The following is a 26,009-nucleotide window of genomic DNA, read 5'->3' on the forward strand; positions in this document are numbered from 1 at the left end:
GTTGTGTGCAACTGGGCAATTCCCCCATATAAACTTCAGATTAAGCGTTTTTATTGAAAATATCAAATCACTGTGACATTAACATTGTTCTACAACTGGCTATAGTGAGCTGTTAATTCCTAATTAAATAGTGTTGCAACTGGGTTAGTGTGGCTATGCAGAACACTGCACTCATCTTTAATCTTCTGTATCCAAGACATTGCCATTCATTTATTCCTTGTTTAAATAGCTTTTAAATAGTGTACATTTCATGCTTCTGGCATGCTCAGTGCATTATGGTCCAATCTCTTTTGTGGACAATGGGGGGGGGGGGAGGAGAAGGTTTCTATGCTGCACTTAATCCATCAAACAACACAGCTCAAGCCCCCTAGGTTTATGGCCAAACAGATTTTGCCATTCTGCCACAGATCCTATAACTTTTGTGAGACTGACTTTGTTTTAATAAGTAGATATTATGAGCATTAACAATAACTTAACTCTAGGTGCTGCCAAAAAAAAATGGAATTAACATATTATCTGCTAAAACTTCTGACTAAAAAAAATGTCTTAAATGGATTTATGATAGAATGAAGAGTTTTGATTCTGTCCAGTGGAATTATATTTATACTTAATTTTCTTATCTGAAACAATTTTACTCTACAATTTTGATTGAGTTGGGAAGAGAGGGTGTCAATTAATAATGTTCAATAATGAGCCTTAACAATTTGTTTGTTCCAGCTGTCAGAATATGAATCAACAAATTCCAGTTCCTACAGTTCTCAGTTTCATGGAGATTTTGATGAAGCTGTTCAAGTAATTACTTTTTTATTGATCTAAAAAACAATCAAATCAATTGATCAACAAACTAAAACTTAAAGTACCAGCTTTTACTGATTTATAATTATCTAGACATAATAATTTACTAATGTGCAGTAGTAGATATTTAACAATTTTTATACATTTAATTTGCATATTTAAGACAAAATTTTAAAAAAAGTTGTGTACATTTCTTGTTTTAGATGGGCTCCTGTACAACAGACACAGAAAAAGAATTGATGCTGATGAAGAGAGATAAACATTATTTAGATCAAGAAATCAAGGTACACATAGTAGAATTTTAAAAAAATGTTTTAAAGCAACATAGTATTGTATTCCTAATATACCTAATAATAAAATATTTAAATTCCATTGCACTCCAAGTCATAATTTAAAATATAGTTTATACATATGTGTACAAGATCTTAGTGAGTGGCTAAATTACCAACCCTTTCATCTCTGTCTGTGGTTCCATTAGGGGTCATAGGCTATCAACCAGCTTTCTTGAAATGTCTTGTTTCTGGGTGAGTCTCTCCAACTGTTCCCATGACTTGCACATCTGTTTGGCATCTGCTTCCAAATCAAATCATGGGGCCAATGTATATCTCTTTCCGTCGGAGTTCCAGATAAGGTCTTGCCTTGTTATATTAGATGCAGACTTGTGGACCGTGTGACCTATCCATCTCCAGCATCTCTGGATATTTAGTCAATGGGCTGTTGCTTTTTTCTTCGCTATAGTTTCTCATTCAAGAACTTGTCTAGCAAGTAGATCATAGAATCTTCCTGAGGCAGCTATTGATAAATATCTGGAATTTTTTCATGGTGGTTATCCAGGTTTCTGCTTCATAAAGTAGTTTGGTGGAAGAGCTTGATGTTAGTGTATCACGTCATCTCAAGGTGTTTTTCAGCTCATCAAAGGCTGCTTGAGCTTTAACAATGTGACCAACCTTTAGGCTGAGTGAAATAAGATGATGAGAAGAAAGTTGATGGAGCTACAGAAGCTTGAAGAAAGTTGATGGAGCTACAGAAGCTTGTATTGTCTGCTTAGCTTATCCTGCAGGTCTTCATGTCACAAACGGAAATAATTTATTATGTGCTTAACTATGTTAGAAAGCAAAGTTTGTGTGAGAAATTTTCAGGCCATAGTATCATCTGCTTTACACTTATATGTCCTTCAAGGACTTCTACTTTGGCAATCTCAAATTAGAACTGAAAAAAAAGTATTGATATAGATCTATGTTAAAACTTTGCAGATTAATATTGATATATTATATGATTCATTGCTTTTAAGAATACATTTTTTTAAATTTCATAATTTGGCCTAATTTATTTATGGTTTTATATTTCTACAGAAATTGAAAGCAGAAAACCAAAAACTGCGTCACATTTTGGGTAAATGTGGTGTAGTTGTTTCACAAGTTGTTTCCCATGAAAAACAAAATGGTCTCATCAGCAGTCCAGGGGATAGAACTCTGTTAAAATCTGTGCACATTTCTTCAGATAGTTCAGTTATTTCCCTTGATCAGCAGTTGTTATTACTGAAACAGGAGGTGAGTGATCATTTATGTTTTTAAAATTCCCTTGAACAAACTTATAACAATGGTACATAAAGAAAATAATAAATATAAATTTATAATTTATTAAATTCTAGATTGTAAAGGACAAATGTAATTATTTGTATAATAAAGATAAAATGTAAACAAATATTGATCATCCTTCACCTTTACATGTCCCTCTGTTGGATCATTGCACCACACATGACCTTTTGACTTTCTCTATTTCACTGTTTTATCTAGCCTATAATCACTTTTTATGTCAGGACATACATTTAAAAAAATCACTAACAAATATTTCTTTCAGATGAAACCTTCTTAGCAATATTTCTTTCTAAAAGAATACATTTTGATATTAAACAAAGCATAAAAGTTCTATAAATATTTAAGTTCATTTTCCCCCTTCCATTTCTTACATCACTTACTCTGTCCAGCTACAAACCAAAAAAAAAAAAAAGAAACCAAAACAAACATTCATGACATTTGAAACAAAATAATAAAAAAAAGTGTTCAGAAATATATTTATGTCATTATGCCAAGTTAATTTTATCAAATCACAATATTTTAATTTCTTTTAATTTTTCTCTAACACAATTTTTTTTCTACCGTAACTGATAGTGAAGAGAAAAGTATTCTCCCTTTAACTTTCTGATTGTTTGATATAAAATTAGTTAGTGGTACTAAAACATAATCTTAAGTAAATGTAATTCCTGTTCTAGAGCTATTTATGTTCAGGGATAAAACAAAAATTCAATTCAACCATATGTGTGCTAAACAATAAGAGTTGTCTTATAACAACTCTGCCCCATTATTTTGACCATCAGATGACAAGTACTGCAACAGCTCAAAGATTTTAGCTCTGTAATAATGAATAAAATTCTAGTCTTAGTCTTATATAATACAGACGTTACTTCAAAAAAGATGATGATTACGCCCTATGCGTTATACAATTTAGTCATGCATGTTAACCAATGACTTAAATTCTGCCTGGATGCTTAACTGTTCATGACAATGTCACTTTAAAAATCATAAATTCAACTTTTTTTGTATGTTCAGCTTGACTACCAGATCAATGAAATTGAAAAAAGTGACCTTAAGCCTGATTCACAAGTTTCAGGTGGAAAATTGACTCATGTGCAGTCGTCAGGCAAGCTTGGTCTGGAGCAGGAAGTCTATCAGCTCAAAGAAGAGCTCCGGAAAAAAATTCTTGATTCAGACATAGTCAACACAGCTTTCTTTCAATTGAAGGCAGCATATGTGTCCTTGAAAGAAGAGGTCAAGGACATGCCTAGAAATATGGGCATGCTCATGTCACAGGTTCAGAAGCAGGTAATGTTTTTTCCTCAATGCTTAAAGAAGTAAATCTTCTACTAGTGTTCATGAATAATTAATGTAAATCTATTTTCATTGCAATGGTGAAAATAAATAATTGTTTTGTTTGACATGTTTCAAAAGTTCCTTCACAAATTAAGATTATTACCTCTTAACCAAACCTTGAGCTTGATAGCAGGGGACGCCAGTGGGCAGAGTTTAAACTCTGGACTGTCAAGAGGACAGACAAAAGCTCATACCACATGACTAGGCAGCCAATGGTACACAAATAACTAACAAGTTGCTTCATGTAGCTTCAGATAAAACATACAGCCAATAGAATTTACATCCCAGGCCCTCATGCTATGTATTTCTATTAGTCCTTATATCTGTGAATTCTTAAGCTAGTATGCTTTTTTTGTAAAACAAAGCTTGACTCAGAATACACTGATAATAAAACAGATAATTCAAACTTTATTAATATCTACATTATCCCCATATTTAATTAAACTAATTTCACAACTATAGATATTCTCTTTTGTCCAACTATTTAAAATCTTTAAAAACTTTTTAAAACTAACCAAAATAAATTTTTCTTCTAACCATCTTTGTGTCCAGATTCAACAAACTCTTGCAGAGGTCAATGCCAAGAACAAAGAGCTTGTTGAGAAATATTTGAGAGAAATGAAGCTACGCAAGAAATTGCACAATGAATTAGTAGATTTAAAAGGTCAGTGTCTTTTACATTTTCACCTAAAATTTCAATTATTTTATTACCTCAATTTCTGAATAATCTTATTTGAGCTTTTTATTCAAGAAGTAAAGTTCCCCTTTCAGACCTTGTGATATAAGGGCCAGATGATGTAAAGGTCTGTTTCTGTGGCTTACGGTTAATAAAGGTTTGTCTTGTGGCCAGCATAATGACCAACTGCCTTTCTTTTTCACCAACTAATGTCAGGTACCTGGTAGGACTCAGGGGTACCCTAAACATTTCAAAAGTAAAAATCTCAAAACTCTTACTCTCACTTTAAAAGTCAAGTGTTTTACAAGAGAACTCTAAATTTAAAAAAAAAAAGATTTTTTATCATTTTAATTAAATGCAATTTAGTCGTGGGAATTTCAAAATGTCTTTATTTAATTTATAGTTATTTTTTGTGAAATAAATTATGGTGAATATGTTTCAGAGTTAAAATTAGTTTGTTTGATCTTTGCCAGGCAATATTCGTGTCTTTTGCCGAATTCGTCCTAGCATCAAGGAGGATGGAACAGAGGAGAATGACATTGTGGTATCAGTTGACTCGAATGATGACACACTGGTGGCTGTCAACAACAATGGCAAGACACAGATGTTTGATGTGGATAAAGCCTTTAGCATGAACAGTTCTCAGACACAAGTAGAATATAATTTTGTTTTTGGAATTTCATGCTGGTTAACTCTTTCTCTCCGTAATTTATTCTCCACATTCTGATGGAACTCTTCATTTTCTCATTAGTATTTTCTTTTACCCTGTTCTGATTAAGCTTGAATAACTTTCTCATTTGTTACTAGAAAGTGTTTCTTTTTGGTAGAGAATTAAAGGGAAATGCATGCTCTTTTGATATAACCCCAAAGTAAAGTTTACAGGCCTACAATCATACATTAATTAAATTTAATGAGGTCAAATCAACGATAATTTCATCAATTAGGAGAAAAATAGTAAAAATTTGATATCACTTTACAGTGAAAAATAATCTCAAAATCAATTTAAAACATGTTGTATCAATAAAACAATTTAGAAAATTAAAGAATAGATGAATAAGTTAAAGTTTGACCCTATATTTCATTGGCATGGTAGAGTAGGTTTAGAATTTAGTGAGAGAGTGATTATTAGACCAAGATTGGAGATAATAGTTTGTTTTGTTTAGTATGTCACAGTTATCTATATATTAAGCTTGTCTGCTATTTTGTCTTCCAAGGTTTTTGAAGAAGTTTCATCTCTGGTGCGATCTGTTATTGATGGCTACAATGTCTGTATATTTGCTTATGGCCAGACTGGATCTGGGAAAACTTTCACTATGGAGGTAGGACACTTAAGTTTTTAAATTTTTTTTTCTAATGGATTATTTTTATGTTATTTTTTTTTTAATATTGAAACATCAATTGTGCTGACTTTTTAAAACTTTACTGTTTACATGTCCTGCTACACCTGTCAACTCTTTATCTGTACATGCCCACAAACTCTGTGTATTTCCATGACATTGACCTATGAAATATATCTAATATGAATTAAAGTTTTTTCTAGATATTTTTTTCCCCTTTTATGTTTGACCTTTACAAATTATGAAGTACTATCTTTTTTTACATTTTTAGTCTGCTTGCTCATTTTATAAAGTAGTATACAATTTAGATGCCTAATTAGGGTTTTTGGTTATTGAAAAGTTCTATTGTAAGTTAAAAAGCTTAAAAACAATGTCAATGTTACAAAACATATTTAGTTGGCTACATTTGTTAAAAGTCTGACCATATGTTTAAACATCACTTGGAAACCTTTCCCTTCTCACTTCCTTCCCCACCACCTATCCCATAGTCTGTTGGATCATTGGGATAACAATCTGTCATCTTATCTTTACCCATTCCTCTCTGTCTTCTGCCTCAACTAAAGTCTCATTCAATGACAGGACCATTCTTTGATGTTGTCTTCACACTAACTGAATGCCAAGGTGCATCAGCTTGTCTGACTTACTCTTTGTACAGATTCTAATTTTTGTTTCCTCAAGGTTCACTATTTACATTTAACGTCATTAAAAATATGTTATCCAGTTCTACAAAGTACAGGCTACATAGTGAATTTTGAAACATAATGTGAAATATATGTATACTTCCAGGGTCCTCAATCTGATCCTGGCATCAACCAGAGAGCTCTTCAGTTACTGTTTGAAGAAACAAAGAGCAGTGAATGGCAGTATGAAATCACAGCCAGTGTCATGGAGATCTACAATGAGACAATGAGGTAGTGAGGGGAATAAAGAACCACTACATGTTTTTGCATTGCTGGGTGCAGGAATTCTGTTTGGCAAATCCATGTTTATACAGTATAATTCATCTCTATATTTTTTCAGTATAAATCTTTTAGAGTACTACAATTTATTATAATGTAAAATAGAAACTTAGCTCTGCACCAGATACCTGATGAATTTCTTGTTGTATTTGAGTATTAAAAGCCAGAAAAGAGGGGAGATAATAACTCTTGAAAGATTTCTTCACTACAGAAAAGCTTTATTGCTTTGAATGAAAACATGATTCAGCTCACTTCCTTACTATTGAATCTGATTTCTAAGTTTTGATATTTTCTGAATATGCCCATAAATTTTAAAACCATTTATTTGGATTACACACTGGGTTTGCTAAATCCTAACTAATCATTTTTATTGCCAAAACAGAGACCTGCTCAATGTGGACACAGCCAACAAACTGGAGATCAGGATGAAACCAGAAGGCGGACTCCATGTTCCAGGGCTGGAAAATGTCACTGTGACCTGTTTATCAGACGTTAATAAAGTAATAATGCACTTTCTATTGCATCTTTTGTTCTATTCTTATTTAGTCAACAGCTACATTTGTATTGCTGAAATCAGTTTGTAACTTTTGTTTTGTTATACATCTCTTAGATTTCTAACAGTTCATGTAAATAGTTGGGATATTTGTTCTTAGCCTCTAACTCTTTACAATCTTATGCATTATAGAACTTTTTTTTTTACAAAGCTTATAGCAGCTCACTCTAACTAAAAGGTTTTCACATGTTATTTCTCCAACACCCAATCTCTGATTAAACTGAAATTTTGCACAATTATTTTTTTTACCTGACAAAACAAGAATCAATAAAAAAATTAAACAATTAGTCAATTAACTATTTGTAACTAATTATTTTGTTAGGTATCTTGAATAAAAGAAAGAAATTGTACTTGACGGATGTGGTGGTATAATTGAATCTTGAGACCAAAGTAAATTATTTTTTTATGCATTTAAAAAACGATCATGTAAACATTCACCAAGATACCCCTTTCTTCCCTCCCCCTTTCACAACTGGTCCAGACAAGTGATAGGATCATAGTGGATTGAGAAAGCTAAAAGCTAAACAAAAACAATTAAGAAAAATATTTCTAATCACACAAATTTATTATGTCTAGGTTAATCCACACATAAACTACACAACTGATCCCAACTAACTGATACACTTACACTTTTTAAAAATGTTTTTCTTGTTTTTAATTTATTAGACAATTTTTGACTCTTTTGTTCTATTTATTCTTCCATATATTTTTTTTTACAAAACTATTTAAATGGAACACAAAGTTTCGAATAGAGAGTGGTAAATGTAATTAATATTGTCAATTTTTTTTTTTTTTTTTTTTTTTTTTTTTTTTTTTTTCCCCCCATTTAACAGGCTTTCTATGGCTCATTTAAATGATAAAAACTATAAATTTTATTGAAAAATAGTTAATAGTAACATTTCTTTACTACTTAGAAGAAAAACAAAATTTTACTTAATAATCTAATATAATGTTTATCATGATAAATAAATTCATTATTAGTTGAAGTAAATGTAAAAAGTAAATGAAGTTAATGTAATTACATAAAAAAGTTTTCTGTTGTCTTATAATTCAAGACGATTCTATTCTTACTTCAGCTGTTTGACATTGGCCGCAGGAACAGAGTCACAGCTTCAACTAATATGAATGAACACTCTTCCAGGTCACATTGTCTTCTGCGTGTGACAGTCACAGGACTGAATCCAACAACAGGCAGCAAGTCATTGGGTGGGTTATCTGTTATTACAATTTTGTTCATTTCTTGAATAAAACAAAATGTTATTTTAAACATAGCATCTGTTACAATGCATTGAAAAAAATATTTTTCTTTAATTTAACCATTAGATTTTTAAACTTTGACCTATTTAGTACTCAAGGTTTATATACAGAAATTTTCACTGATATTTTAGTTTCTTTTACTTGGAAATATCACATATTCTTTCCAAAAGAAGATTATTTTTTCTAGGAAATTTCATATCTTGCGATAGTGTGCTACCATGACATTGATATTGCATGCTGAAATAGAAGTTTACAAGCATTCTGTATGCACATAATGTTCTGTTTTCAAAAAAAAAGGTTATCTCAATCTGGTTGACTTGGCTGGTTCGGAGCGTGTGAGCAAGTCAATGGCTGAAGGTGCCAGACTGAAGGAAGCTCAGAGCATCAACAAGTCCTTGGCCTGTCTGGGTGATGTCATTCATGCCCTTAGAAACAAGCATGGTCATGTTCCCTACAGAAACTCCAAACTGACTTACTTATTACAAGACTCATTAGGTAAATCTATTATTATTTTTTAGATAATGTGCATTCTTAAATCCACATATTGAAAAAAAAGCAAAAAAAAAAACTCCTGTGTTAGAGATACAGTTTAGTTGCAGCTTACATATTAAATCAAATATTCTTTATTACTTTCCTTCCATTATATAGACATTTTTTGTGTGTAAAATTAATTAAAGAAATAACTTTAAAAAAAATAAAATTTCTTAGCAAATCTGTGTTAACCCTTTCACTCCTATCACATTGATTCTCCTAATTCTAGTAACATTCTCTGCTCCATTTGCCATAGTGTGGCTTTTATCCTTGTGTCTTTCTGTGTATCTTTTTTAGTGTACGCTTATGTATTTAAGGTTATAATAAGAGGTGAAATATCTGTCCTGTTGTGTCCAGGGCCTATGCGGCCACAGTAGGCCCTGCACTTTCATAGGCCCTGTGCGAAGTATATGTGTAAATTCTTAAATTTAATCATTTTAACTTATTATTAAAAGGGTTCCTGGATTTTTTCTCTGAAATTGCAAAATATACCAAAAATAATGAAAATCTCCTGAAATTATTAAAATCTTCTGAAAACTCATGCATATCTTCTTAAATACAGAAATAATTGTCAATTCAGGGTGTCATTCAATATGTAAAATGCCAATTTTACTTGCGATTAAAAACCAAAAAAAAAACAGCATTGTCAGCTTTCATTTAATAAAAATGTAATAATAAGGCAAATTTAACCAAAACAAGAAGTTCAAATAATTAATTTACTTTAATAGTCACTGGCATACAAATAAAGATCCAGATCTATCTCAACCTCTTAAACAAAACCAAAACTGATATTTTGCTAGTTGATAGTAAATCTAAAAGCCAGATCTAAATGATTATCGTCTTTTTGTTGCAAAACTACTATCTACTGTAGATGGCTCATAAAGTTAATTTTACAGTGATTTTGTACTTATAAAGCATGAATAAAATGAAAAGACCAATTTAGTTTCTAATACAAAATCTTAATTTTTCACTTATTATCTTTATCTCTACTATTCTCTACCTATACTGGGCCCCGCAATCTGTAGGACCAGCCCTGGTTGTGTCTCTAGATATAGTGATTATAGAACAAAGTTATAATTGTAACTGAGAGAACTCACTTGAAATGGGTGTCTTGAGTTGAGGGTTCTTGAGAAAGCATTTTCTAATTTTGATAAATCCATTGTTAACAAGAAGGAAATTGATAGACCCAAAAGTCACATTGTACAGCACCAAATAATTTTTCTTTTTTTTTGTCTGTAGGAAATACTGTCTTATATAACAACGTTTTTAATTGTTATCTCCCCTGTGCAGGTGGTGACAGTAAAACACTAATGATAGTCCAAGTTTCTCCAGTGGAGAAAAATGTGAGTGAAACAGTCTGCACTTTGACCTTTGGTCAGAGAGTTCGGAATATTGAGCTGGGTACAGCTACAAGAAAAGTGGAAACTGTAAAGGTAATGTAAAACTCTGAACAAGTTTGTTGTTATGCAGTAACTATGTGTCTTTACTCTGTATGACTATATACATTGCAAAATCTATTCTCTGTTTTACAATAAGTAGGAACTCCACATTTAGATTCTGAAATAAATACTAAATATTTAAAAATATAATTGATGTTTTATTAGATTCTAAAAAGATTTAAATATAGATTTGAATTAGATTTTACTATAAAATAAAATAAAGAATCATCCTTATGTTATAAAAAAATAATTCTATATATATACAATATACAACAAACCATTTAGCAAATGAAAAAAACAACAAGTATTTGCATTAGTGTCTATCACTCATCATCACAAAAACAGCAAACAAACAAACAAAAAATAAGGGAACCTACAGGAATGATAGTTCTACATGATTGTTAAAATATAAAATGAATTTTTCTTGTTCTAGTTCATGCTATCTCTCTCTTTTTTCTCTAACTCTCTTTCTCTTTTAATAATGTGAACTAAATCAGTGTCTTTATAAACAAGCAAAAATCTCTCTTATTTAGAAAACATTAAGGATTTCTTTTACAGGAAGAATGTATGCTTCATCTTCTCTGACATCAGTGAGGATCACAACCATGCCATCCTCTTCCCCACCAACCACGTACATTAATGTCTTGTTGTTTTTCTAACTCTTGAAAAGAAGAGCACTAACACAGTTTATCCTTATAATTTAATCAGTACATACACAAAAATTATGATGTGACTTAATCCTTTTGACTCTCAGTAGAGTATAGGGCTGTAACAGTAATTGACCATCAGATATAATTCTGTAAATTCCTATCAGTTGGGTCTATGTCCATCCTGCAATTTTTACTAATTGTTTTACTGACCTCCTTCATGTATGTTCTTTTCAATCATAGGCTAGTAAAAAAAGCACTATTTACTATTATATTCATATTTTAATTAGTACATACATATAATTATAAATTAGTACAAAAATAACACTCATACTTATATTTTAATTAGTACATACAATTATTGACTATTTAAATCATAGCAATTATAACATTGTTTCTTGTTTCCTCAGTCTTCACTTTTAACTCCTGGAAGACCAACAAGCTTTTCCCTCAGTTTACCAGCTTCACCCACCACCTCAGAGGCATCCACTCCTCAAGCATCTCCTCGCTCTCCACTTTCGATGTCTTCATCCACTCCTCAACTGAACACAAGGAAGAGAGTATCTTCTGCCAGCCAAAAACTTTCAACCCCTGTAGGAAGAATATATGCTTCATCTTCTTTGACATCTGTGAGGACCACAACCACACCATCCTCTTCCCCACCAACCACAGCGAGGAGATTGACCAATCTGGCAACCAAGCAGGAAGTGACGCCCACATCCAAATCAAATGGTTATTCCATGATCAACAAATCCAATCTGGCCTCTAGGCTAGTTAAATCTGCCAGCTCGCCACAGAATCTTAGTGCCAGAATTGACAGAAGATAACAAAGCTTTTTGTTTGTCTATCACCACTTTAGTGTCTCAAGTGCCTTTATTTGTAATCATTGATTAAATATGTAAATTATTGCTTTTATATTATTCACAAGGTATTAGTCTTTGGTTTGCATATTTATTTTATGCATATTTATTTGGTGAGTACAAGAATCTAATAACTATAATAATATCAATATCTTTGATTATGAAGATAAAGAATGATTGCAGTGTGTCATATGCCTATGCAGACCCAGTTGTGACCTACATATTTTGTGTATCTAATTTAAGTAAAGTTATAATATTTGAGACCTAAAGAAAAACTCTTGTTGAAAACAGGCGCAGAAGACGAAAAGAAAACTTAAATAGACACCCAGTAGACACTGGCTTTGCCAGCATCAGGTGTGGGAAAATATACAGATCGCAACTGGGTTTGCATAGTCATGTGATACACTACACTCATCCTTAATCTTCAGAATCGAAGACATTGCCATTTAATTAAAATTATAACATTATATAACATATTTCTAGCTTTCAACTGGCTTGTATTATAGTTTACCAGAAATCCTTAGATTATTAGTAAATATAACTCTTTTGGTAATGAGTAAAAAAAAGTTTTCCAAATACATTTTACAATGTAAATATTAGGCTCCTAACACACCTGATAATATTAAAAGAATTAAAATGTTCAACTTAAAGAATGTGGTCATCTTGAAATAAAATATCTGATAATGTAATGATGGTACTTTTCATGAGTAACAAAGTACAATTACAAACATTTATCTGTAGTGTATGTATATAAGTAGATGTATATTATATTATTTATATTTATCCAATATCAATTTATTAGGTGATCCTTGTTTTTTCACAGAAATGACCTTTTTAGCCAGTCTTCTTAGCAATAGCAAATAATCCATCATCTCTGGTTAACACTATATTTTACCAGGCACATTCGGTAAATGGTCACCTTCTGAACAGAATATTTCAAGTTTGAATCCATTTTAAGGTTGTAGTTTTAGATTTGTTCTTTTACTGAAATTTTGAGACAATATGCTTACAATAATAAATACATTGTCTATCAATACCTGGAAGATTGGAATAGACTACATTTTCTCTATCTATATCTGGTAGATTGGAATAGATTACATTTTCTCTATCTATATCTGGTAGATTGGAATAGATTACATTTTCTCTATCAATACCTGGTAGATTGGAATAGATTACATTTTCTCTATCTATATCTGGTAGATTGGAATAGATTACATTTTCTCTATCTATAGCTGGTAGATTGGAATAGGTTACATTTTCTCTATCTATATCTGGTAGATTGGAATAGATTACATTTTCTCTATCTATAGCTGGTAGATTGGAATAGGTTACATTTTCTCTATCAATACTTGGTAGATTGGAATAGATTACATTTTCTCTATCTATATCTGGTAGATTGGAATAGGTTACATTTTCTCTATCTATATCTGATAGATTGGAATAGATTACATTTTCTCTAGCTATATCTGATAGATTGGAATAGGTTACATTTTCTATATCAATAGCTGATAGATTGGAATAGGTTACATTTTCTATTAATAGCTGGTAGATTGGAATAGGTTACATTTTCTATATCAATAGCTGATAGATTGGAATAGGTTACATTTTCTATATCAATAGCTGATAGATTGGAATAGGTTACATTTTCTATATCAATAGCTGATAGATTGGAATAGGTTACATTTTCTTTATCAATAGCTGGTAGATTGGAATAGGTTACATTTTCTATATCAATAGCTGATAGATTGGAATAGGTTACATTTTCTATATTAATAGCTGATAGATTGGAATAGATTACATTTTCTATATCAATAGTTGGTAGATTGATAGCTACGTTTGTAGTAAAAATATAATGTACTATTAGGTCTTTACAAACTATTTTCAATATTTATCAGATTATCAAACTAAGATAACACCAACTGACCCTGATGGTAATAGCAAGTAGTTCACATGGTTTCCTAGCCAGTGGTTCTCAGTTTTCTATTAATGTTGCCTTTGTTGAAAGCATTTCTTTTTCTCAAAATGTTTTTTTTATGTTTTCTCCAGTGTTCTACGCCATGTAAAAAGAAATATTTCTGTTCCGCTGGTAATGCTCCCCCTTTTTATATATATAGATTTTATTTATTTAGGACAACTATTTTGGTTAGCTTTGTAGTTGAATATTTGGTTTGTGAAATAAATTATTATTTTTACTTTGAAGTGTTTGGTTCTTGAAACCTGAGTTTATATATTATATATAATATCAGGTGGCCGAGCCTCGGTTAAATAATTTCCTAAGAAAGGTTATATACCCGAAGTCATTTTTGGGAATATTTTTGTAATTACGAAAATGAACGATCAGATAAAGACCTGACGAGTTGCTTTAGTGTTCTGTTATTTCTAAATGTAATTGTACATGGCGATTAAATATAAAGTCTCTTTAGTCTTCCTACAGTCTAGACAAACCACAGCTCACATCCGTCTTATAGTTTTACAATCCATTTGTTTGGTAAAACTATTGTAGGCCTACTATTATTAGCTTGGAAGAAAGTCTTTGCAGTGTAACTTCTCAGATGGTTACGTTCAGACATTTAATTATGGAATTAGTATATTCATTATGGCTTTAGTACGAAACATCAAGTGACGCAAATCTCTACGTTATGGGGTAAAACAGGCACTTTGTGACAAAGTAAAATAGCGCATTTTTTCTTAATAGAATTAAATCATTGCATTAGTTTTCTAAAGAAACGTTTCCGTGGGGCACCTCTGTTACGCCGAACAATATGTTCGTCCCCCATACGGGATACGTGCCCTGCCCAGCCTGACTGTCGGACTATAAGACCTTCATACCGGCTTTTGCCGTCCATCCATCCCAGTGGTGCTACAGCCCATGGAGGGATATGACCTGTTTCAACACATCCCTCCATTCAGATCTCTCCTGGGCCTTCCGTCTCCACGTCCTAACCTTAAGATTTTTACAGAGCTTTATAGTTAAATTAATAGAGGCTGCAGAGTACGCACACTCGTTGACCGCTAGCTAGATGTCATGTTTAGTGTGAGCAAGTAAGGCGTAGAGAAGCTGTGTTATGACAATTTCCTTTGTTTTGGTACGGGACAGTAGACACCGAAGCATGAGCACATGGTAATAATTCACCAGCAAAATAATAATAATAATAAGGCTTGTCTTCGAGTTCGAAAATTAATGAGGATTGCAGTATTTCCCGTGGGTACGCAGCCCCAGCTGTGACCTACATATTTTGCCACACACAAGGCAAGCATAACCATTGTCCGCGGTGCTCGATTAAGATTTTCTTGTAGCGTCTGCTCTGTCCTGTTTGAATCCTTGATTATACGCGTACCAACATTTGGTAGACTCTAACTCTTCGAAAGTCGAGAAGGGAAAGTATCAAATCACTTTGTCCCTGGAAATAAAATTTTAGTTAATTATTTGTATCCCTCTCTCTCTCTTTCTTTCTTTCGCTTCTCTTTCTCTCTCTCTTTCTTTCTTTCTCTCTCTCTCCCTTCTTTCTCTCTCTTTCTTTCTTTCTCTTTTTTTCTCTCTCTCTTTCTTTCTCTCTTTTTCTCTCTCTTTCTCTTTCTCTCTTTCTCTCTCTCTCTCTCTCTCCACTTCCTCGCCTCTTCGCTTTTTCTTTTTCATGTAAAATTCTGAAGTTGAAGCTAAGGACCAAGTAAATTTGTTCCCTGAGCCAGCCAGGAAAACCAGTGACTAAACAGAATATAAGTCAAGACTAAATGCATGACGCGTAGGACGTTATCATCTTCAGTTTTGAAGTAACGTCTGTATTATATAAGATACGAAGCAGGCAAAGTTAATCCGTTTTTAAATGGCTGTGTAATTGTTTCGATTACTTCCCTTACTTTATAGTATGACATTTCCTGATAACTTAACCAGAACCAAAGCTGGATGCTTTGGCGCAGCTTCCAGGGCTGAGATCATTGCTTTGTTTCGCTGCCAATAGTTTTCTTTATTACCATCTCTTCCCACAAAGTACTATCTTAGGCTATGTCTGTACACTGCTTTAAGGTCCCATTTGATTACATCTAGATATCACTGTATAGAGGACGAACGAATCCCCAAGCTCACCCTCGACATGCGACTGATGCAAGAAAAATATTGTCGCTCCCTCATCAGATATATAGATGTGTACTATATAACTATATAAACTGTTGTATAGTATAAGGGAAAAAAATGTTTATTGTGAAAAGTGTTTGTGTTTGTGTTCTTATTGCCAAATTTTCCTTGCAATAAAACACACACACTAATATAAAAAAATGCCTGAAAAAAAAAGTGCAACAAAAAAGTACATTTTATTCGGACTCAATGATGACTACTTGTAGGCCTAAATCTGTGCTGTAATGTCAGGGTGATCTTGTACACGTGTCTTGTAAGGCCTTCGTTGAGTTAACCTGGAGTTCTTAATTAACAGAGAAACATCGCAAGTAAAAGGTAGCTCATAATAGCTGACTAGAGATCAGCATCTAGGTGCAAATACTTTAATACACAATAAGGGATCAAGTCTTCTGTCCAGCTCTGGTAGCCTCAACGTGGCGCATCTTCAGAATTGGGTTCTAAAGCCACATGAAATAGTCTTCTAGTAAAAAGTAGCTAGAGGAGCCATAGTCGTTCTACGACTGAAGGAGGCCGTATCGAATATGGTATACAATCTCACCCCCTCCTTGGTGGAAAAGTCTTGTAGTGGAACTAAATAGTCGAATAACTGGCATCGAATACGACCTCCGTCGCGTTATCTTTTATTATTTTGTGTTCATCTCAATTGGGGTGAGGATGGAGGTAGCCCAGTCCAACAAGTCCGTCACACAGTTACACAAAGGGGTTGTCCTAAACAATTGCTACACTGTTCAAGAAGGACTTCGTAGACGAGCCAACTCGAAATCATGCGACAACTCCACCAAACCAATAAGAATTCGTATGTGACTCTGGACATGTCATCTATAGGACTTGGAACGTTGTTGTCGGTCTCTTTATAGGCTCATCTGAATATATTCACACTCCATATGGGTATAAGAAATAAAGGTTTCTTGCTTATCGTTTAGTATACTAGAAGCACTATATACAGAGGTAGGGTATTTAGGACAGGTATTTAGTATTTAAAGACCGCATCACTAACCAAGAGATTAAAGACAGAGTTACTGCAGCGATAGGGCCCCATGATGACCTGCTAACTATCGTAAAAAAACGCAAGCTAAAAATCTATGGCCATATTACAAGGTCTTCGGGGCTCGCAAAGACATTCTTTCAGGGAACAGTACCAGGAAAAAGAAGAGGCAGACAGAGAAAGCAATGAGAAGAAAACATAAAAGAATGGACGGGCCTGCCATTGAAAGAGGTTCTAACTAAGGCAAAAGACAAAGAGGAATGGAGAAAGACGGTCGACAAATCTTGCATGGTGCCCCAACGGTCCAACAGACTAAGGGTTAGGTAAAGGTAAAGGTATAAATTTAGTATAAGATTTATAGGGTAAAAGATGTTTTTAATAAGAGAATATTATAAATCTAAAAACAAAATCAACTGGTATTAATGCGGCCCTTTCAGTAACCCTACCGGGCCAATTGGCTACCGGCCCACCGAGCATTAGCCCGAATGTCTATGTAGTCAGTCCGTCCCTGGTCGCTGTCACTGTATGACCTTCAGAAAGGACTTGGGGTGAAAAGCTCCCGGTCCACGCTGGTCCGGTAAATAAAACCCTTTCTAACAGTCATAAAAACAATGGTGCCTTTGGCGCCGATTTCCTACTGCACTTTGTACAAGTTACACCTCAGACGAGCAGTACTATTTCTAAAAATCAGATCAAATTGATCAAATAGTTTGGTTTCTCTGTCAAATTAGTACACCCTAGTCGAAGTGGACAAGAGTGACACCTATCTGAACAGTGAATCCTCATGGACAAACTGGTCATGTTCTCCTAACAAGAGTCTGTCATGATGTCCACGAATTAAGAGAGTAGATAGAATAACACACGACGGCAGTGTACACGAAGACAGTGTACATGAAGACAGTGTACATGAAGAGGCAGTGTACATGTGACAGTGTACACGAAGACACAGCAGAACAAACCAGTGTAACGTAGCAGAAATGTTCGTTGAAATCAATTAGAAAAAAAATTAGAATGTCTTCTAAAGACGATCTATGCGTGTGAATATAAATGGAATTATAGATATAAAGACAGACAGACAAAAAACGGACAGAAAGACAGATATAAATACAGAAAGACAGGCAAACAAACCGCCCGAAAGTAAGACAGATAGATAGATAGATAGATAGATAGATAGATAGATAGATAGATAGATAGATAGATAGATAGATAGATAGATAGATAATCAAGTATCGCCTGTTAAGTATTGTTATATTATCCGAAGATTAATCGAGTACAGTAATTTAGATGATTACGCAGTCGCAGCAGTGACATCCATATTTAATTAAAGCCTTTGTCAGTGTGTGTGTGTATGCGTGACCTCCTTTGTATGTCGAAGGCGCCGGTGTATGGGGGGCTATTAAGTTCTCTTTTAGTCGTCTGCACCTGTTATTGGTATTTTAAAGGTAGTATACTATCTATCTAAAAATTTTATATAAATACAAGTTTATTTGTTTTTGTTTTTTTTTTTTCTAAAAACAAATTGACCTGGTTTCCATCACTCGGTTGTTATGGGACAGACCCAACGTTTTCTAAGCTACGGAATTGAAACAAATTCATAACATTTAACAGAATTCGAACTCATGACTCAAAGGTGAATGGCTTCATCACGGATATCGCGCCACATGCACAGACAAAAAACGTGTGGAAATGGATTATGTCGAGTAATTGTCGAGCGTAGCCAAGAGGTTTTGAGTTTAAACCCCCTTCAGCGGGGCTTGAAGCTAAAAAACACCTCTTCAATATAAAAGAAAGAAATTACGCATTCAAAATGCTATGAGCGTAGCAAAAAGGGGTTTTGAGTTTAAACCCCCCTTCAGCTGAGCTTGAAGCCCAAAAATACCTCTTTAATATAAAAAAAAAGCAAATTACACACTAAAAATTCTATGAGGGTAGCCAAGCCAAGGGGTTTTTTGAGTTTAAACCCCCTCCTCCAGAGGGCCTTTTTTTAAAGTTTAAAACCCCTCCAGATGGTTTTGAGTTTAAAATTCCCTACAGAGAGTTTCGAGGTTGAAAACCTTTATCTTCAATATTATTCTACTCAGTCTTATTCTATTCAGTCACCAAATTTTATGAGCGTAGCTAAGAGGGTTTTGAATTTGTAAAAAAAAAAAAAATAAACACCAGAGATTTTTAGTTTAAAACCCCCAACAGAGGACTTTGACGATAAAAGTTCCCTTTTCGATATAAAATCTAAAGCAAACTACAGTCAGCTAATTCCAAGAGCGTGACCAAGTGAGGTTACACATTTCTACCAGTGGCTGGGCTCCATTAATATAGTGCAGTGAATAGTCATCTGTCAAAATTGAAAATGACTAAATGTGGCTCAACAAAGATGGCTAAAACAGATTTTAGGATTCAGTTATAGAGATCGGGTCTAAATCAAGGAAATCCTATGCCGAACTGGAAGTCGATCCCTTTGTAGGATTATGACAGAGCGTCGCATGAGGTTTGCGGGACATGTCTTCGACAAAATGAATTACGCATAATAAGAGTTGCGATGACATGGAGGCCATTACGTGGAAAGCGCAAACAGGGACATCCTAGAATAACTTAGCGCCACACTTTCATGGAGGTCATCAGAGCAGGTAAGAAGAGGCTTCAGACATTGCCAGTGACAGAATTTTGTGGAAGCAGCTTGCCGCCCAATGCGCCGAACAGCGCATGAGGATATAAGTAAGTAAGAATAGCAGATTAGGTTTTTTGAAATGAAACTTTTTAGTAGCAGTATTATGCATTGTAGATACATCAGAATATGCATTTTGTTGGCTTCCACTACCGGAAATAGTGCTAGGCGGCGAACCACACTGGGGAAGCTCTCAGGGATCTTCCAGACCCCCTTGCTGGCAAGAGCGGGAAGTCTTTCATTTCACTAACTCCAGGAAGAATCTATTCTATGATACAATAAACGAAAGAATGAAGGGTCAGAATGTAATAAAGATTAATTATGTACAAACAAACACACACACATATATATATATATATATAAATATTTGGGGTGGGGGTTAAGGAAAAATCCCTCCCAAAAAAATCCTGGCCACGCCCATGATGTCGAGATAAGTTTCTTGGTTTACTTAAATGCTACCGGTACTCTTTATTTCGGAAGTCATGAATACATTTTTGTTTTGGTGTGTGGGAAAAAGGAGGGGGGGGGGGAGCTCATGCAGTTTTGTTTGAAGACCTACCACTAGTAATATCACGGACGTGAAAATCATAAATAATAATATTTGTTTTTACTTACCCTATACTGTTCGTATTTGCCACATGAGAGTTCTTAAATTTATTTATAAATTATATAGTTTCTGTGGTTGTAGCTCTTTAAAGAACAAATGCAGAGACAATACATCATTTTGTTCATATAAATGAAAGCAAGATACACATCAACATGTTCATCTTTATCTAGACTGATCAGTGTTAACATCGCCATCATCATAACCATTAGCCGAACCACGCAGTGACTTTGTCATCTGGCCTTTAATGCCTTTGTCATTCAGCGAAACATTTACTGTCACAACGAGCCGAGTTATGGCCCCTGTGCTACCTCCTTTCAATAACTCTCCTCCTTCACAAATAAACTCCGTAAGCCTTCGCCGAGATTAACTGCTTCTTTCTACAGCCCCCCTCCCCCCATCTCGTGTCGCGACTTCCTCCCTACACCCTCCCCCCCCCCCCACACACACACACCCGCCGCTCGGTCACAGTCCTCTCAAGGGTCGACGTGTTATTTAGTAAGGCTATGGCCTATGGCTCCGGTTATAGACTGGCTTGGGACATCAAGAGATCATAAAAAATGGATTCTTGCACAGTGAAGGAAGTGGGTAGAGTTAGTAGAGCTGTTTTTTTTTTTTTAATGACGGGATGAAGCAGGTTATAGTGTTTTAATAGAACTAGACTGGTAGCGGGTATAGAGAATTGGACTCACTGGATTCAAAAGTCATTTACCGCGTCTAATTTGTTTGAATATAAGGCATCTTACACGAAAATAAAGACACTTTTTTAATCTATGGGGTTGCCTCCCTTGCCATGGGGTGGTGGGGGGTAGGGGAGAGAACGACAGCGTGATGATTGAATAATGAAGTCTTGCTCAATGTAGCGGACCACTCTATGACCCAATGACATGAACATCAAAGATTCTTCACCACCCCTTCTCCCCAACCCCCAATCGTCCTCGCTCACACATACACACTCACGCGCGCGCACGCACGACCTCCGCCGTAGCTCCCCCCCCCCCCAATTCTTCTATTTCAAGCTTTCCCCCTCTCCCCCCTTTCGAGGTCTTCTTTCATCGGCGCAGGCAGCAGACTTGTGTACAGTCCCCATGTTCTTCTTCCTTCCACCCCTCCCTCTTTTTTTGTTTTCTCTCTCCCGTCTCTCTTCTCTCTCTCCCTCTCTCATTCGGGAAGCCGGTCGTGGTCTCGAGCCGATCAACGCTTTCGCTGGCCAAAGAGAGCGGAGTATGACAGAGAGCGTTCTGTAGTTGAACGCATGGCTTGCCTCTACAACCATGTGAAAACTGGGTAGAAGAAGAAAAAGAGGCTGAACAACAACAAAAAAAGATGGATGTCGCCTATTGATCGTTAATGGAATACGTGTATCAGACGTGATTTTATTTTTCTAAATTATTTCTTTACTTTGTGTGTGTGTGTATACAATTTCATTAAAAAAAAAAAAAGGGCGGCTCTGGGATTTATCACACAATTACACACGAGCGAGAAGACGAGAGAGAGAGAGAGGGAGGGACGACTGAATGTTGTGTGTCGGAGAGGCGGAGGGCGCCGCGACAGACACACACCCGAGCTCTAGCACCTGCTTGGGTGTCCCTCCTGTCTTTTGTTGACGGACAAGACGCTGGCCGGAAGTGGTTTGTGGGATATACACACCGAGACAGCCACACCATGGCGTATGGCCATGACTGGCTAGTTCAATCCGCAAGTTTCTTTTGGATATTTACTCTAATGTTGAGCGAGTCGCAGAGCAAGAGGACCCAACTCTGTAAGTTCCAATTCACTCCATAAACTACATCTGTTAACATTTGTTTTAATGTCATCTCGTGACACCATCTGTGACCTCACTTCTGTATGTCCCCTCTCATGTCATTTGTCTATGAAATAATGTAGCTTCCAGGGCAGGATCTACCTATAGGTGACATAAGCTATACCTTAGGGCGCTTAAGAATTATTTAGCACTGACATATTATAACTGGACTTACAAATGGACTCAAAATTGGCCCCATATCTCAAACTAGCATAGAGTCATTTCAATTATTTCACTGGTAGCGATTAATTTAGGAATTGAAAAATATTAAACAGGTAGCAGTTTTGTATGTGACTAACGTTACAAAATAAGTAGGTTACAACTAGGCCTCCGTAGTTACGCGAAACATGTCCATAATGATGAGACTTGAGTCCATGCATTATTATTATTATCAGATAAACGAATTAAAAGTTGAAAATATTCTTTTCTTTTCCCTGAAGCTGGATCAAATGATTGCAAGTAATAGTTCAATTATCTTTTATTTTCAAACAGCCAAGTAGTAGATCTATTCGAATTCCGTCAAAGTAACAACCTAAAGCGCGACATCTTAATTTCAAATCAATCAAAGTATTTTTTTTTAATATTTAAAAATCGTTTTACACTCGAAGGAAGAAAAGAGTGTCTATAAAAGTTTTGTTTTACAAAATAATCCAGCAATTGGAAGATTTTCATTTATAGCGGATACCCCTAACAAAAAGCTAGCTATCCGGAGCTCAGTAAACAGGAAGAGCTGTTTAGCTGTGTTTAGCTCTACGATACATTCTGTACACTTTGTAGCACTGTACATTACATTTCTAAGCTCTTTTGTTTATAGCACATAAAAAATGACTTAATCGGCAGCAGTGAAGTTTTGATATAGCGTCCTTGACATTGTTTAGAATCAGACATTTCTCATAAAAATCCCTATATTTATCAAAAAGGAAATGACACTTCATATATATTGACTTAAATGTACATTCCATAGACTTATATATTATATCTAGACTGGAAACCGGAAACAAATTCTTATCTGCGATTGATCGATTCACAAACCTATATATAGAGATTTTTATGTACGTAACACTTTTTCAAGCTCCAATCTTTTCTGTCTTAGAAAAGTAATGATCTTTAGTTTTCAAAGTTTAGAAATAATGCAAAATCATTTCTAGGATTTTCTTTAGAATGGGCTTTTAATCACAGAATTATATATTCACACTAATATGTGAAGCAAAGCCATTTCCTGTTAGTTTCCATTGAGATGTTTCAAAATTCCTAGATCGAAATAATTCCTGTCTGTTGATTTTAATCATCTTATATACATTTAAATTGATTGATTACCTAGATCTTTATAGATTAGGTATCTAAAAATTGAAAAATAATGAGACGAGAGTACTCTAGTCTTTTTTATGTTCAATTACTAGATCTAGATCTAAACATTAAATTTTATTTTACATATGTTAGGGTTGAAAAAAACTTTACTTCTTAAAACTACTTTACAAAAAAACGCATTGTTTCAACTTTTTAAAAAAATTCAAATTTTTTGTAGTTTTAAAAGATCTCCATGTCCAGTCTAGATACAATATATATAAGTCTATGGTACATTCATTCAAAAACATGGATCATTTCTGCATGCCATCTACATAATTAGCTTCTATTGGAGGATTTCATCGCCGAAAATATTAAATGCAGTTTTTATGTTTGCTTATAGGCATAGTGGAGATTTTCACGCTAGACTAAACAATGCCCCGTCGTATAATTGAGATCTAAATATAGATTTTATCACAACTCTTAATGTAATTGAGAGGTTGTTTTTTTTAGAAAGCTTATATCAAGTCACTCTGTCGGTTTGTCTAGTTTATTTCTCCCACTCTCGGGAGGAAGCTGAAATTTTGTACAATTATTTCTTTTACCTGACAACACAAGAATCAATAAAAAAAAAATCAATTAGCTAATTATATTTTTCTTGGTATCTTGAACAAGGGAAAGAAACCGTACTTGACAGATGTGGTGGTATAAGTTAAATTAGTCCCCTTGAGCCTGAGGACTCTGGACCCCTGAGTGAACATATTTGTATGTATGCATTTAAAAAACGACACTTCTTCCCTACACCTTTCACAACTGGTCCAGACAAGTGATAGGATCATAGCACATCGAGAAGGCTAAGAGCTTAAAAAAACCAATTGGTACAACTATTTCTAATCGCACAGATATGTTATGTTTGGGTCAATGTCACATACAACTACAGAACTGATCCAACACTAATTTGATACAATTACACATAACATAATTATTTTTTTTTTAAGTATTCTTTTTTGTTTTGCTTGTTAAAAGAGTATAAATGATTCCGTATTGTTAACCATCATTATAGACAAACGTATATGACTTATATTTGTTGAAATTGAAAGAAAGGAAATAATTTAATTATGTATGCCATCTGTATATATTGTATCTCATATATGGTCGGCATGCATAGTATATTAAAAAACCACATAGTAAAACGTTTTTGGAGTAATATTGGTGAAACTATTTAGAATTATATTTGAAAATAAAAACAATCTTAATGATAGTTTTAAAATAAATTTCGTTCAACTGATTTAACATATTTTTCTAGAACTGATAAAGTCAACTATTTATCTATTTATCAAGACAAACAAAAACAATATATGTTCTTAAGCGGCCATTATTACACTCCCTTTGATTTAACAACATACTTTTGTGATATATTGATAGTTATCATATGCCATCTTGGTTTTCACAGGATGCAGCAATGTGTATCAACTTGTAGGCGTTTTTTTTTTGTTGTTTTTTTAGCGGCCCCCAAAAGGGGAAAAGACGCTATTAGTTTTGTGTGCAATGTCTGTCTGTCCGTCGTCTAATTTTTTAAACCACTTATGCAAGCATTTGTTTCATAAAAATACACCACTTTTACAACTATTAATAGTAACTTTTACGAGAGGCTCATAATATCGAGTACATTTACATATCAAAAAAATTTTTACTTTTTTTAAAGAGAAAAAATCTATTGAGTATACATATAAGTTGGACATAATTTAAAACAACAATTAATAAGTAGGTTTTCATATTAACGCGTGAACTGCAGTGATACACTACAGCCGTAGAACACTTAACTAAAGGAATTTTTTTTTTTTACGGAAATGTTCTTTCTTGAGGATTTGATGAAAAGATTTACAAAAAAAAAAAAACCAACTCAACTCTCTGTATCCAGTATCAGACTAAATCTCAACTCTGTATCCAGTATCAGACTAAATCTCAACTCTGTATTCAGTATCAGACTAAATCTCAACTCTGTATCCAGTATCAGACTAAATCTCAACTCTGTATCCAGTATCAGACTAAATCTCAACTATGTATCCAGTATCAGACTAAATCTCAACTCTGTATCCAGCATCAGACTAAATCTCAACTCTGTATTCAGTATCAGACTAAAACTCAACTCTCTGTATCCAGTATCAGACTAAATCTCAACTCTGTATCCAGTATCAGACTAAATCTCAACTCTGTATTCAGTATCAGACTTAATCTCAACACTGTATTCAGTATCAGACTAAATCTCAACTCTGTATCCAGTATCAGACTAAATCTCAACTCTGTATTTAGTATCAGACTAAATCTCAACTCTGTATCCAGTATCAGACTAAATCTCAACTCTGTATTCAGTATCAGACTAAATCTCAACTCTGTATTCAGTATCAGACTAAATCTCTACTCTGTATTCAGTATCAGACTAAATCTCAACTCTGTATTCAGTATCAGACTAAAACGCAACTCTCTGTATTCAGTATCAGACTAAATCTCAAATCTGTATCCAGTATCAGACTAAATCTCAACTCTGTATTCA

At 34.2% G+C, this 26,009-nt stretch overlaps 2 protein-coding genes across 4 annotated transcripts in view; both read left to right on the forward strand.

Annotated features, from left to right (window-relative positions):
* LOC106054545 (kinesin-like protein KIFC3) overlaps positions 1-14,176 on the forward strand; it is a 38,160-nt gene extending 23,984 nt beyond the window's left edge. The window contains exons 5-17 of the mRNA XM_056035670.1: positions 718-792; positions 999-1,079; positions 2,148-2,345; positions 3,405-3,677; positions 4,278-4,389; positions 4,875-5,053; positions 5,616-5,720; positions 6,525-6,649; positions 7,080-7,197; positions 8,327-8,456; positions 8,805-9,002; positions 10,329-10,471; positions 11,535-14,176. Coding sequence (XP_055891645.1) covers positions 718-792; positions 999-1,079; positions 2,148-2,345; positions 3,405-3,677; positions 4,278-4,389; positions 4,875-5,053; positions 5,616-5,720; positions 6,525-6,649; positions 7,080-7,197; positions 8,327-8,456; positions 8,805-9,002; positions 10,329-10,471; positions 11,535-11,951 — 2,154 coding nt within the window. The 3' untranslated portion in view covers positions 11,952-14,176. The remainder of the gene's footprint in view (positions 1-717; positions 793-998; positions 1,080-2,147; positions 2,346-3,404; positions 3,678-4,277; positions 4,390-4,874; positions 5,054-5,615; positions 5,721-6,524; positions 6,650-7,079; positions 7,198-8,326; positions 8,457-8,804; positions 9,003-10,328; positions 10,472-11,534) is intronic.
* A 7,359-nt stretch (positions 14,177-21,535) lies between these two features.
* LOC106052027 (low-density lipoprotein receptor class A domain-containing protein 2-like) overlaps positions 21,536-26,009 on the forward strand; it is a 192,096-nt gene continuing 187,622 nt past the window's right edge. For all 3 annotated transcript variants that reach the window (XM_056035286.1, XM_056035287.1, XM_056035288.1), the window contains exon 1: positions 21,536-22,129. In XM_056035286.1, coding sequence (XP_055891261.1) covers positions 22,033-22,129 — 97 coding nt within the window. In that variant the 5' untranslated portion in view covers positions 21,536-22,032. The remainder of the gene's footprint in view (positions 22,130-26,009) is intronic.

This window comes from Biomphalaria glabrata, chromosome 7, assembly GCF_947242115.1.
Source record: "Biomphalaria glabrata chromosome 7, xgBioGlab47.1, whole genome shotgun sequence".
Lineage (NCBI taxonomy): Eukaryota > Metazoa > Mollusca > Gastropoda > Planorbidae > Biomphalaria > Biomphalaria glabrata.